The sequence below is a fragment of the Bombina bombina genome, chromosome 4, assembly GCF_027579735.1.
Source record: "Bombina bombina isolate aBomBom1 chromosome 4, aBomBom1.pri, whole genome shotgun sequence".
In the NCBI taxonomy this organism is placed as follows: Eukaryota; Metazoa; Chordata; class Amphibia; order Anura; family Bombinatoridae; genus Bombina; species Bombina bombina.
The window spans coordinates 626,075,987-626,091,629 of record NC_069502.1 but is presented as its reverse complement, the minus strand read 5'-3'; the positions used below and the strand labels follow the sequence as shown (position 1 = coordinate 626,091,629).

The following is a 15,643-nucleotide window of genomic DNA, read 5'->3' as shown; positions in this document are numbered from 1 at the left end:
ATCCAATACAGGCGACAGGTCACCAATCTATGTGAAGGTACTGCAGATCCTTCTACCCTAACTCACACCAGACATGTGACATATGTCTGTCATGATGACATTATTTCTTCTTTTTTTTTTTAAAGCGACAATCTAATGAAAAAATGAAATTCTCTTATTTATAAGCATATTATCTAAGGGGTTAAAGACTTTCGTTCAGAAGCCACAGCACATTGGAGCTCCTGAGCACGTCCAGTGATTCAATTAGAAGTGGCATACGCATGTAGACACCAATCACTAGCTAATTCCTGCATAAGAGTTGTAACATGCTAGCATTTTGTCTTTGCATTACAATGTCCCTTTAAAAGGACAGTAAAAATTTAACTTTCATGATTTGGATTAAACATGCAATCTAAAATAACTTTCTAATTTACTTCTATTATCAAATTTGCTTTGTTCTCACGATATTGTTTGTTGAAGAGAAAAGCTAGGTAGGCTGACATGAGCTTAGGACTGTGCACATGTCTTTAGCAGTCTATGGCTATAAACAATATTGTAAACACTGCTGCCAGATGGCTAGAGGAATGTGCACGCTCCTGAGCTTACCTAAGATTACTCATTAACAAAGGATACCAAAAGAACTAAGCCAAATTGATAACAGATGTAAATTGTCAGTATTAAGCAAATGCAGTCATCAGCAGAGGGAATCTGCAAAATGTACTATTTATTTAATTCCATTAAAACTGATCCTATATGTTACCGCCATCTGATGCGTTTCGTTTTAGCGCTTTCTAAAAAATGACTCAAATACAAATGTCGATTGTCACATATTACATCTGTGCTCATTTATCTTTGTAGAGAATGCGGAAATAACGCATAACAGCATCAATGCAAGCTTATTTAAAGAAATACATTCACTCAATTCCGTTTTACTTACTTATCATCATGCTCATAAATATTTAAGCCTAGAGAATCCACTCCCAGCCAAAGGTCTGTCCCCTTTTTGTTTTTAATTTCAAAGTAGTTAATTCCATACATCTCCAGGTCTTGAGCAATCTTGAGATATTCTAGCATGGAATCCTCCCTGCAAGATTAACATACAACAATGAAAATAAGATACATTCAGCAATTTTTATAAAGTTATAAAGAATATATTAAAGTAGTAGTTTAAAGTAGCGGTTGCAATATGGGTCCACGTGTGGGCTGTTCAGAGGCAATTGCTGATGTTAAGCATGTTATGTGTCATCAGAAACATATTTAAAAAAAATAATACAAAAAATAAATAAACTATATTTTAAAACTTAAATTTATAAAACTGCATTCACAGCTTTTGAGACGTACAGAACATGAGCACGCTTGCAACTGCCAATTTAAGAAGCAGTTCCTACTTCTAATCCTCTTCGCCATAAATCACGCCAAACTCATTCAAAGTGACTCACAGGCAACCAATTACTCAAGAGCAGGTGCATGATTTCATCAGAGTTCTTGTGCAATTTTAAATTTTGTCACATGATGCTGCCTTGCAAGTGGTGAATGCAGACGGTTAAGTTCTCTACCTGAGAAGTTGTCTGCCTGCAGCTTAATAAATGTTCCCCCTTAATGTACCTTAAAAAGATTTGGAAAATATATCAAATAACAAGCCATTTTAAAAAAAATAATAACAATTAATACCAATAAAATATAAATGCCTGAGAACTTTATAGCATGTACATTTTTTTTTCCTTTATAGGAACTGGTGTGTGTGCTGAAAATGACCAATTGCTCAATAAAATAAATTAAACACAAACATTTGAGCATAATTGGGAGTGTATATTTATATTAATAACTAATCATGAAAATTTTAATTATTTACACTGGTTTTGGGCCACGGCATCCCAGCCAGGCTGGCCCACCAGGTTTCTGTTATATAATTTTATGTGAACACTGGCACCCAAACAATGAGAATGAAAACTTTAATGAAATCATAATTACACCACAATGACAAATGTGATGTCTTTGTGTCAGTTCAATGCTTATTTGGCACTTGATAAAAGGTACTTTGTTCCAACCCGTAAATATGGAAATTATGGCACTTGATAAAGCTTTTGGAAAATATCAAATGACCTTGCAGCGCCAGAGCTTTATCAAAGGACTGGACCCTCCACGGTTAATGCAGTTCTATCTAGACAAGGCTAGGATTGGTTTACAAAGGAAACAGAAAGCAGAACAGTAAGCTACTGCTGCTTTATGCACAACATGATATTAGAGTACAAAACAGTTCCCACTGAAGGTAAAAAAAAAACAGAACACGGGATATCTTAAAGGCAGAATCTCTCTAAATATATTAGTTATAGGGCTGCAACAACTAATCGGTAAGTTTGATCATAAAAATAGCTGTCAACAAATCTCATTATCAATTAGGTGGTCAGCGATTAGTTGGTCAGTTGCACAGTACCAGCTGCTTTAATCTGATGATCTACTGCAACTAAGATTGTGCAAAAAAAATTGAATTTATTTATTTTTTAATCGTTTTTCTATCCGATTAATCGGACAATAATCATCCGATTAATCGGATAGAAAAAATAAAAAAAAAATAAAAATGTTTGCACAATACCATGTGCAGGAGTTCATCGGATTGAAGCAGCTGGTGCTGTGCAATTAACCAACTAATCGCTGACCACCTAATTGATAATGAGATTCTTTGACAACTATTTTTATGATCAATCTTGCCGATTAGTTGTTGCAGCCCTTGCACATAACACTTGTAAACATGACAGATCAATTAGCTTTCATAAAGCAAACATTAGCTGGAGAAAGAAGAAATAATAGTATATACTAAAAATACTTAAAATGTCAGGTTTCTGTGATGTAAAAAAATGAGACAAAGATAAATCATTTCAGAACTTTTTCCACCTTTAATGTGACCTATAAACTGTACAACTCAATTGAAAAACAAACTGAAATCTTTTAGGTAAAGGGAAATAAAAATAAAAAATAAAATAATATGGTTGCATAAGTGTGAACACCCTTTAACTAATACTTTATTGAAGCACCTTTTGATTTTATTACAGCACTCAGTCTTTTTGGGTATGAGTTTTTCAGCATGGCACATCTTGACTTGGCAAGATTTGCCCACTCGTCTTTGCAAAAACACTCTAAATCTGTCAGAATGCGAGGGCATCTCCTATGCACAGCCCTCTTCAGATCACCCCACAGATTTTGAATTGGATTCAGGTCTGGACTCTGGCTGGGCCATCCCAAACCTTTATTCTTCTTCTGGTGAAGCCATTCCTTTGTTGGTTTGGATGTATGCTTTGGGCCGGGCTTGAATGTTTTTTTTTGTAAGAAAAGGCTTCCGTCTTGCCACTCTACCCCATAGCCCAGACATATGAAGAATACGGGCGATTGTTGTCACATGTACCACACAGCCAGTACTTGCCAGATATTCCTGTAGCTCCTTTAATGTTGCTGTAGGCCTCTTGGCAGCCTCCCAGACCAGTTTTCTTCTCGTCTTTTCATCAATTTTGGAGGGACATCCAGTTCTTGGTAATGTCACTGTTGCACCATATTTTCTTCACTTGATGATGAATGTCTTCACTGTGTTCCATGGTATATCTAATGCCTTGGAAATTCTTTTGTACCCTTCTCCTGAATGATACCTTTTAACAATGAGATCCCTCTGATGCTTTAGAAGCTCTCTGCGGACCATGGCTTTTGCTGTAGGATGCGACTAACAAAATGTCAGGAAAGACCTACTAGAACAGCTGAACTTTATTTGGGGTTAATCAGAGGCACTTTAAATGATGACAGGTGTGTACTGACTCCTATTTAACATGATTTTGAATGTGATTGCTTAATTCTGAACACAGCTACATCCCCAGTTACAAAAGGGTGTTCACACTTATGCAACCATATTATTTTAGTTTTTTATTTTTATTTCCCTTTACCTAAAAGATTTCAGTTTGTTTTTCAATTGAGTTGTACAGTTTATAGGTCACATTAAAGGTGGAAAAAGTTCTGAAATTATTTATCTGTCTCATTTTTTTACATCACAGAAACCTGACATTTTAACAGGGGTGTGTAGACTTTTTATATCCACTGTATATAACCCGTCTGTTTATTGTTGTAATAAAAAAAAAACCACTAAAGCAGGGGGTTATACTTAATAGAAATCATTGAAATGTGTATTACTCATTTTAAAAGGATTTTGCCTTTTTTGAACTTTGTGCAGTGTCCATTACTTCCTGACACAGTCCTACAAGGAGGCTGTGGTCTCAGCAGGAAAGCATATCCTGATGTCATAAATCTTATAGAGTAACTTGAGCTAGGTTATTGTTTACAGAATGCAAGAGAGACAGTAAGACTCTTTTGCTCATGCTCAGAAGAGGCAAATTACATAGAAACATTTCAACATAGAATTTGACGGTAGATAAGAACCAAAAATGCCCATCAAGTCTACCCATATTATATGTTACTTATTTCTTAGGATAGCCTTATGCATGTCCCAGACATTTTTTTTTAATTATTTTACAGTCCTCGTGTTAACCACCTCTATTAGAAGTTCCTACCGTAAATCTGCCACCTGTAACACATGCTTCCTCACATTTCTCCTGAATCTGCCACCCTCTAACTTAAAGGGATAGGAAAGTCAAAATTAACCTTGCTAAATTCAGATAAAAGCATGTAATTTAAAGGCACTTTTAAATTCACTTCTATTTTCAAATATGCTTTGTTCTCTTGGTATCCCTTGTTGAAAAATAATATGCACATATCCTACACTAGTGGGAGCTAGCTGCTAATTGGTGCCTGCACACATTTGTCTCTTGTGGTTGGATAACTAGATGTGTTCAGCTAGCTGCCAGTAGTGCAATGCTGTTACTTCAGCAAAGGATAACAAGATAACAAAGCAAAATATGGCAATAAGTAAATTGGAAAGTTGTTTAAAATTGTATGCTCTATCCAAATCATGAAATAAAATTTTGGGGTTTCCTGTCCCTTTAAAGCTGTGACCCCTTGGTTTGGTATTTATTTTTTTGTGTAAAATGCTTTCAGCGTCTACTTTATTAAGTAGCTTCATATATCTGAAGGTTTCTATCACGTCAGACCATAGAGCATTTCTTTGTACGTTTTATATTTTAGACCATATACCATTTTAGTAGCTCTCCTTTGGCTACTAAAGTTCAAAACATGTCTACTCCCTCATCTCTCTGAGAAATTCTAAATGGTCATTTTGAAAACAAGTAAATTGATTGCTGTTTAAAACGATGTGTTTCTTTTTTTGTTAACATATTTTTTTATAACTAGTGTTTATATAGCGCCTTTCCCCCAGTGGGACTCAAAGTACTTTTTCAGCGCTCGCTCTCGGAATTAACCAAATCGGCTTTTAAACAGGCTTTTTGTAGTCAGGGCATTTACTAACTGAGCTGTTCCAATCAGCCAATAGAATGCCAGCTCAATCCTATTGGCTGATTGGATCAGCCAATAGGATTGAACTTCAATCCAATTGGCTGATTGCATTAGCCAATAGGATTTTTTTCTACCTTAATTCCGATTGGCTAATAGAATTCTATCAGCCAATCGGAATTGAAGGGACGCCATCTTGGATGACGTAATTTAAAGGAACCTTCATTCAGTGTTAGCCGTCGGATGAAGAGGATGCTCCGTGTCAGATGTCTTGAAGATGGACCCGCTCCGCGCCGGATGGATGAAGATAGAAGATGCCGTCTGGATGAAGACTTCTGCCCGTCTGAAGGACCACTTCGACCGGGTTGGATGAAGAATTCTCCCGGCTTCGTTGAGGACTTCGGCCCGGTTGGATGAAGACTTCTCCCGGTAAGGTGATCTTCAAGGGGTTAGTGTTACGTTTTTTTAAGGGGGTATTGGGTGGGTTTTAATGTTGGGGGGGATTTGTAATTTTTTTTACAGGTAAAAGAGCGGATTACTTTGAGGCAATGCCCTGCAAAAGGCCCTTTTAAGGGCTATTTGTAATTTAGTGTAGGGTAGGGCTTTTTTTGTTTTGGGGGGGCTTTTTTATATTGTTAGGGGGATTAGATTAGGTGTAATTAGTTTACAAATCTTGTAATTTGTTTATTATTTTCTGTAATTTAGTGTTTTTTTTTGTACTTTAGATAATTTAATTTAATTGTATTTAATTTAGGGAAATAATTTAATTATAGTGTAGTGTTTGGTGTTAGTGTAACTTAGGTTAGGTTTTATTTTACAGGTCAATTTGTCTTTATTTTAGCTAGGTAGTTTATTAAATAGTTAATAACTATTTAATAACTATTCTACCTAGTTAAAATAAATACAAACTTGCCTGTAAAATAAAAATAAACCCTAAGCTAGCTACAATGTAAATATTAGTTATATTGTAGCTATCTTAGGGTTTATTTTATAGGTAAGTATTTCGTTTTAAAAAGGAATAATTTAGTTAATGATATGAATTTTATTTAGATTTAAATTATATTTAAGTTGGGGGGGTTAGGGTTATACTTAGGTTTAGGGGTTAATACATTTAGAATAGTGGCGGCGACGTTGGGGGTGGCAGATTAGGGGTTAATAAATATAATGTAGGTGTCGGCGATGTTGGGGCAGCAGATTAGGGGTTAATAAGTATAATGTAGGTGTTGGCGATGTCGGGGGCGGCAGATTAGGGGTTTATAAGTATAATGTAGGTGGCGGTGATGTTGGGGGCGGCAGATTAGGGGTTAATAAGTGTAAGATTAGGGGTGTTTAGACTTGGGGTTCATGTTAGGGTGTTAGGTGTAGACATACATTTTATTTCCCCATAGGAATCAATGGGGCTGCGTTACTGAGTTTTACGCTGCTTTTTTGCAGGTGTTAGACTTTTTTTCAGCCGGCTCTCCCCGTTGATTCCTATGGGAAAATCGTGCACGAGCACGCACAACCAGCTCACCGCTAATGTAAGCAGCGCTGGTATTGGAGTGAGATGTGGAGCAAAATTTTGCTTAACGCTCACATTTTGTCTGTTAACGCCGGGTTTGTAAAAACCCGTAATACCAGCGCTGTCTGTAAATGAGCATAAACTGCTCGTTAGCATCGCATAGCTACTAACACAAAACTCGTAATCTAGGTGAATGTTAATTTATGTGAGCCATATAGATAACATTGTGCTCTCTCCCATGGAGTTGTACAGGACACATCACTAATTGGCTAAAATGCAAGTCAATAGGTAATAAATAAATAGCTCTGGGATAAGAGGGCTGTCTACAGAGGCAAGGTAATCACAGAGGTAAAAAGTATATTAATATAACCATGTTGGTTATGCAAAAGTGGGGAATGGGTAATAAAGGGATTATCTATCTTTTAAAACAACAATTCGGGAGTAGAATACCCCTTTAAGCATAAAAGACTTCACACAAACACATATTTTGGGGCCGAATTATCAAGCTCCGAATGGAGCTTGATGCCTCTGTTTCTACGCGAGCCTTCAGGCTCGCCGGAAACAGAAGTTATGAAGCAGCGGTCTAAAGACCGCTGTTCCATAACTTGTCCGCCTGCTCTGAGGCCGCAGACATCAATCCGCCCGATCCTATACGATCAGGCTGATTGACACCCCCTGCTAGCGGCCGATTGTCCGCGAATCTGCAGGGGGCGGTATTGCACAAGCAGTTCACAAGAACTGCTTGTGTAATGATAAATGCTGAGCATTTATCGATGTCCGCTCGCACATTAATAAATTGGCCCCTATATGTATGAATGAATATATATATATATATATATATATATATATATATACACACACACACACACACACCACATTTACCTCTTCCCATTCTTACTCTTTGCCATATACCATATCCCTTTAATTCTGCCACAAAGCCTTCTTTTCAATGTTAAACCTTTACTTTTCTGAACTGTCTATTATATAAGATATAGGGCACACTAAAAATAGTTTCCCCAGCATTAAGATGCTTTAGGTAAAAATGTCAACCATCCACTTATAATAACAGATTGTGAGTTTTTACGAGCAAAGGCTAAACACAAAATACTGCACCGCTCACTATCAAATTTGCTCCACTTGTAATCTGGTGTATTATTGGTTAAAAAACAACAACAGTTAAATTACATCAATTCTGGAAATTGTGTTTGTAATATTAGGGTGACATTAATTCACAGGCTAAGATGATCTACATAAAAACCTCAGCACATACTTACTTCAACATACCACGGTGTTCTGAGTGCCAAACCTCAATCCTCTCCTCCCACTGTTCTCTGGAAAGTTTGTGTTGGTCCAGGACTCTACCAAAAAAAAAAAAAAATATGTACAGACGATTTGATTACTACTACATTTCTGTCCAAAATTGCTACTTAAAATATCCTTTAGTGCTTGTAAAGATTTATTTGAAAAAAAAAACCCACCCAAAACTCTTTATCCAGACCGGCAAGGTCTTACCATGAGTTTATAACACTGAAGAAACAAAATGCTCCATAATGTATTTCACACACTGCAACTAGAATGCTGTGAGAATACTAGATATGGGTCAGAGTAAACGACTCGATATCAATGCTGCTAAATATGGGTCATTTAAAAAGACTAGAAGGTCCTTGTAAAAATGTTACTATGCATATGAAAGTGCAGCATTTAAATCAGTTTATATACATATATGACAGCCTATTTTGCATTGATGATCCCCTCGGCTTCAGTATACTGATTTAAATTTTCTTTTTTGTATTCACCTTTGTGGCAAAAGGCGTTCTGAGCTCAGGTACCCAGACTTATGAACATCTTTACTGTAGTCTCCAAACTTTGCTTGAACAGCATATGACCCTAGGAGTACAGCCGTCTCTGGCGGACAGTAGACCTCATCGCTCAGAATGCCATCTTTGACTTGCAAGAAAAAGAGTTTTTGGGTAATATCTTGAATGAGCTCTTCAGAAACATCTTCAGGAAAGAACTTGGCACGGAATTTGAATTGAAGAGGGTTCTCTTTTCGAACCTCCTGTGCTGAGACCTGCACAATGGGAAAACAAAACATAATTATATATAGGTAGGTATAAACCATTCACATGTGAGCTGAATTTCAAAGTTAAAATTCTAGGAAAGGCATCATCATAATGTTACCTTTAGCATCACTACATTAGTGTCATTGCTTTTTGGGAATTAAAATGCCGCTAATTGCAGCTGTGCACCTTTCATGAAATTCCTGGCAGTGACGGGGTTAATCAATTAGCTTGTAAAGTTAATTTTGGATGCAGATTAGAGATTACCCTCCCACCTGACACCTCCCACTCCCTGATCCCAAACGGCTCTCTTCCCTCCCTCACCCCCCACTGGTCACCACCATCTTAGGTACTGGCAGAAGGTCTGACAATATTCAGGTTACGGCTTTTTAAAAAATATTATTAAAGGGACAGTAAACCTCAAAAATAATGTTATATAATTCTGCACATAGTGCAGAATTATATAACATTATATTAGCCAAACTTTGTAAAACCTAATATACCCTTTTAATTTTTTTAAAAAACGTCTGTTTTACAGACCCGCTCTCTGTGCTCTTCTGAGCGGGTCTGTTTGTTTCACACAGCGCATCTGGCCAGCTGTATAGTCACAGCCCGGCCCGACCGCGCCATAACACTATAAGTGCAGCTCGCTCCTGCTCTGTCTGACAGCAGGAGCGAGCTGCACTGTGTATAATGGCGCGGTCGGGCCGGGCTATACTGTGTATATATATATATGTTATTTAAATGTATTTATGTTGTGTTTGGTGCACTTTTTTGTTTAACCCTTACACTTAATGCCAGATCTACAGTTGAGCTAACCCAACAAGCGCAAATTCTTTTTGTGCTTAAGCGCACCCATTTACTTTCAACTTGTAATACGCACGCAAGTTAGTGCGGGGACGGTATTGCTTATAGTGACCCCGCTAACTTTAGCGCACCATTTGTAATCTAGCCCAGTGTGTGGAGTCTGAAAAAGGGGTGAACTTTTGGACACCCCACCATGTCAAAATTTACAGGCCACTTCTGCATTAAAGTAGCATACTGTATACAGAATACTGTCATGGACATCACTTTTGCACTTATGTATGAGATCTTTAAAGTTAAGGAAAAGTTAGGGGCCTATTATGCCACCTTTGCACAGACAGCAAGCCTTGGATGTATGCAATACTGAATACCAAGCAACATAAATTGGCCAAGAAAAAAAAAAAAGTGTTTATTCTAAAATTAAAATTTCTTACAATACATACAATGTTGTTTAGCAACTGACAATCTGCATAAGTTGTGATCAGCAAATGGTAAAATAAAAATAGACCTAACAATCAAAGATAGGAATATGTTCTAGCAACGTGTTCTATCACAACCAACAAATATGACATACAAGACTCAAAGAACAATGAACCCTTATGCAAGTATTAGAATAAGTAAGCTTTTAAGACAAATGTTTTAGCAAACACATGACCTTTGCCATAGTAACAGGTAAACATCAGGCATATTTCTGTATCACAGATCTCGTTGGGAACATCTTAATCTAGCAGAATTTACTAGGTGATATTCTCCTACTATTTGCAAAATCTTATCAATCCAGAGAAAGCCTCTTGTGGATGCCAGACTTATTAGATAAAGGCTTATTTGTAATTTACAGTGTTTGCATAAGTTAAATCAGTTACAGCATGACTGGCGAAAGAACAACTGTCTCAGGAATCCTGCAATGCATTCTGGACTCTGCACCTGTATATGACATTACCTTTTTATCAAGTTTCAGCCATGTGAGGAATCCCTTAGTATCCACGTACTGCAAGCCAAAGTACCAGACCTCTCGTAGGCCCACTGTCTTAACCACCTGAAATAAGAATTTTGGGTCATTAAAAAGTCCAAAATGTATATCTATACACATGCATTACACTTTGTATACACACACACACCAAAACAATTAAAAAAATGATATTAAAGAGAAATGCCACCAATGTACACATGTAATTGCACATCCCTGTTAGATATGTTTATATAGGAGTGCACACATGATCACATATGGAACTCTTTTATTGCAAGCAGCACTTTAGTTATATGTAAATGAAATAGATTACTACCAGTTATCTGTAAATGGTGATTATTGATATGAGTTGAGTAAGTAATATGAGAATAACTATAAATATAAATGTTATAGAGAAATTAATTGAACATATACTTCTTATTGAGTGTCTGTGAGCGATGTGTTATTGAGATATATATATATCATTATTTGTTATTGGTGTATCAATGTTAATGGCATCATTAGTAATTCTCCTCTATGTTTTACAATGTATCACCATATTTGTACTGCTACAAGAGCCAGAAAAAATGAATGGACCGTTATAGCATAAAAATTACACGTTGTGCGACTGTCACTGCTGATTGGGTTAGAGGCAGGTTCCACTTTAACTATGTGTTTAACCACTTTGTGGCAGTTAAATACATAAAGTGGTAGGGTCACTACAATGATATGTTATAACCAATAATAGCATTTCATTTCTCCACTACAATGTCCATTTAATATTCAAAACATGTTGATTATACACACTTTGTATTATAGTTCTGAACTAGTTAGCAATTGGTTAGTATCCATGGGATTATGGTTTCACGCGATTATCAGGAATTTGTGTGCATTATCTCTCTCACTCACTCACATATATATATATATATATATATATATATATACACACACACACACACACACACAACACATAGAGAAAACCCTGCACTCACCAGCAAGCTCACAGTAAAGATTTAAAAAAAAAAATGGAAAGGTTAGTTACCGCATCTGCCCAAATGGGACAAGCTCAGGTACCACGTCAAAGTCCTTTCCAATACCTGAGTCCCTAACACAGCCACACAATGCAAGCTCTCAAATACAAACAAACCGGAAACAAGGGAGGGGTGCACAGGCATATGTAATCACCCAGAAATATACAAAACACGGAAGGGGACTGCAATCCAAGACCGGACCGGGTACACATCCCATGACCCAGCAACATGCTCAGCCCTGGGTGCTCATTGGCACTCACTGTAATTTCCCTATGGTTCTTGCACCCACTCCTGTCTGGGGTTAACTGCCTGTGACAGCACAGATTTTTGTGAGTGCCACTGAGCACCCAGGGCTGTGCATATTGCTGGGTCATGGGATGTGTACCCGGTCCGGTCTTTGATTGCAGTCCCCTTCCGTGTTTTGTATATTTCTGGGTGATTACATAAGCCTGTGCACCCCTCCCTTGTTCCCAGTTTGTTTGTATTTGAGAGCTTGCATTGTGTGTCTGTGTTAGGGACTCAGGTATTGGAAAGGACCTTGACGTGATACCTGAGCTTGTCCCATTTGGCCAAATGCGGTAACTAACCTTTCCATTTTTGATTTTAAATCTTTACTGTGAGCTTGCTGGTGAGTGCAGGGTTTTCTCTATGTGTTGTATTAATTTGTTTTGTAATTTCCCTATGGTTCTTGCACCCACTCCTGTCTGGGGTTAACTGCCTGTGACAGCACAGCTTTTTGTGAGTGCCACTGAGCACCCAGGGCTGAGCATGTTGCTGGGTCATGGGATGTATACCCAGTTCGGTCTTGGAGTGCAGTCCCCTTCCGTGTTATGTGTGTGTGTGTGTGTGTGTGTGTGTGTTTTTGAGTGTGTGTGTGTATGTATATATATATATATATAAATATATATATATATATATATATATATATATATAGTTTTGTTTTTTTAAATCACAGCTTAAAGGGATACTAAACCCATTTTTTTTTATGGCTCAGATAGAGCATGCAATTTTAAGCAACTTTCTAATTTACTCCTATTATCATTTTAGATTAAGCACCCTGGATAGTGCTTATTGGTGGCTACATTTAGCCACCAATAAGCAAGCATAACCCTGGTTCTGAATCAAAATTAGGCCAGCTCCTAAGCTTTACATTCCTGCTTTTTTAAATAAAGATAGCAAGAGAACAAAGAAAAAGTTATAATAGGGTTAAATGAGAATGTTGCGTAAAATTGCCTGCTCTATCTGAATCATTACAGAAAAAAAATGGTTTTAGTATCCCTTTAATGTACATGAAGTATTGTCTATAGATTCAACTTTTGCTTATTTTTAACCAATAAATGCAAGATGATATTATACTTCACACTAACACATTTTTACTAAACAATATAATTTGTCACTTGTCATTGTCGCAGTGTTTTCTAGATTGTTGCATAATCTACGGGTGTTTATATTTTTAAATTTGCAAATTAAGAATTCTGTTTTAATACTGCGGTTTATTGTGTGTGGTTGACACTGTTTATTGTCACAGTATTGTCTATACATTATTAATAAATTGGTTATAAAAATGCTTTTATCAAAGAATTTACTTTAGTTGCCCTAGCTTTTAGCTATGTGTATGGCTTCCTCAGAGAAGTCATGAAGTCAATATTACCAATTAGCTCATTTGTTTTTGCATATACAAAAGAACTGTTCTTACACAGGGTTCAACTCAGGTGAAACCAAACTTCCAACTGCTCCAGTATTTAGATCATTTAGATAAAGATAAAAATTGTAATATATTTTGCAGCATTTTAATTGAAGCTATTTGCTCATGTAGATAAAACGATATGAAACCCAGAAATGTTCTTTTGTGGGCATACCATTTAAATAAAGTTTCCAATTTACTTCTATTATCAAATTTGCTTCGTTCCCATGATATTCTGTGTTGCAGAGATACCTAGGTAGGCATCTGTAAGCACTACATAGCAGGAAATAGTGCTGCAATCTAGTGCTCTTGTAAATGGATAACAATCTTGTAAAACTGCTGCTATATAGTGCTCCAGAAATGGACCGGCACCTAAGCACAGGTCCCTGCTTTTCAACAAAAGATACCAAGAGAATGAAGAAACACTGATAAATAATAGAAGTTAATTAGAAAGTTGTTTAAAATTGCATGTTCTATCTGAAAGAACAATTTTGGGTTTCATATCCCTTTAAATTAGCCCAGTAGACTGGCTACTTGAAATTTATATTTCATTAAAATGACAAGTCAATAACATTATATTTCATTAAATTTATATTTCATTAAAATGACAAGTCAATAACATTATAAAATATGTAAAGGGGTGCAAAAAATAAAGTGTGCTTATTGAAATATATAAATTGGGAATATGGAAGAGACTAATACAGGGCTCAAAAATACTGAGCAACAAACCATATAATTGCCATAAAAAATGAACTTTTCTTCCTCCTAAATTGTATGAGGTGTCATTTCTAAATTTAAAAAAAGAAAAAGGGAAGCCCTGTTTTAATGAATACTAAATAGCTTGGCACTGGGTCTTATTAATCTAGGCCAGTGTGTAATTAACACCATGGGGCCGATTTATCAATGTCTGGTGGACATGATACGCTGTAGCGTATCATGTCCCGCAGACATTGCCGAATGCCATTTAACATTGCACAAGCAGTTCTAGTGAACTGCTTGTGCAATGCCGCCCCCTGCAGATTTGCGATCGGGCAGATTGATGTCCGCAGCCTCAGAGGCAGCGGACGTGTTAAGGAGCAGCGGTCTGCTTCTTAACTCCAGTTTCCGGCGAGCCTGAAGGCTCACGCGGAAACAGGAACATTGGGGCCGATACGGGGCTTGTTAAATCAGCCCCCATGTATTTCTTGTGTACATGTAAGCAATACAGAGCTAACCAACCACAATTAGAATATATCAGCGTTATCACTTTGTAAAGCTCATTTTCATATCTTTACCCAAAATCCTTTGTTCCAGTGAAAACAGATAGCCGAGCTAAGGTTTTTCTATGAAACAATGTGCAGATGTGCTAAACAATAAACCCATCTCTCTTTAGATAGTCAATTGGCTGATCTTAATAGTGTATTGTGTGTTTCAGCTCTATGGACAGTATATTTTGGTTGCTGAGGTTAAAACTGGGGCAACGGACAATGATGCAAATAAGTGCATGAGTGTTTATAATTAAAAAAAAAAAAAATTGAGTAAAAAATATGTAACAATTACATTTGATGCCGAGAGATTCCTAACAAATGAGAACTCAACTGAGTATTGTTCTTGCTGATTTGGTTCGTTAGTTACAAACAATATGTCATTAATTCCCGCACACAAGCGAGACCTATGAAAATGAAATCCAACAAGAAATTAATAAAGGAAAGATGCAAGAAACAATGTCTTGGGTTAGAGTAGGATATGAAACTCACAGCTCATGACAAACAGCAAATACTAATAGTCTCTTGCATTGACATGTCAGATTACATAAATAAATGTGTAATGAATTGCTATTTTCATACTGTGCACCCTATCGCGTGGGCTTTTGGAAGGGGGAAAGTGCCAGCAAACAGACTGAGGGGAAAAAAAAACAAAAAACTATCTGTTGCAGGTTAGGTAATTGGAGAAAAATAGTTTATTTTTTTATTTCTGAGTGTGTATGTGTGAGTGAAGATTTGTATATACAGTTAGAAGGAGGGGGGCGGGTCAATAGGGTTGCCTGCTGTACAAAAATACTGGACAATCTGTGCATAATGGTAAGTGAGGTCACATAATGCCTCTAAGAAGCTCTACCTTAGACCCAACTTTTGATCACACCGTGCATATTTTTCACAACTGAGCAGTCATTTTACTCTTTGGCTGCCGGTAGCATACCAATCAATAATTTTACATTTTTTTGCTGTCTGTGACACACATACAGAAGTGATTTGACTGTCCCTCACTTCTTTCTTT

General features: G+C 36.9%; 1 protein-coding gene across 1 annotated transcript in view; it reads right to left on the bottom strand.

Moving 5' to 3' along the window:
* The window catches only part of EZR (ezrin), a 142,440-nt gene that overhangs the window by 42,694 nt on the left and 84,103 nt on the right, over window positions 1–15,643 (bottom strand). Inside the window, exons 4-7 of the mRNA XM_053710652.1 lie at window positions 10,667–10,762; window positions 8,659–8,933; window positions 8,137–8,220; window positions 917–1,063 (exon numbers count right to left, since the gene is read on the bottom strand). Coding sequence (XP_053566627.1) covers window positions 917–1,063; window positions 8,137–8,220; window positions 8,659–8,933; window positions 10,667–10,762 — 602 coding nt within the window. The remainder of the gene's footprint in view (window positions 1–916; window positions 1,064–8,136; window positions 8,221–8,658; window positions 8,934–10,666; window positions 10,763–15,643) is intronic.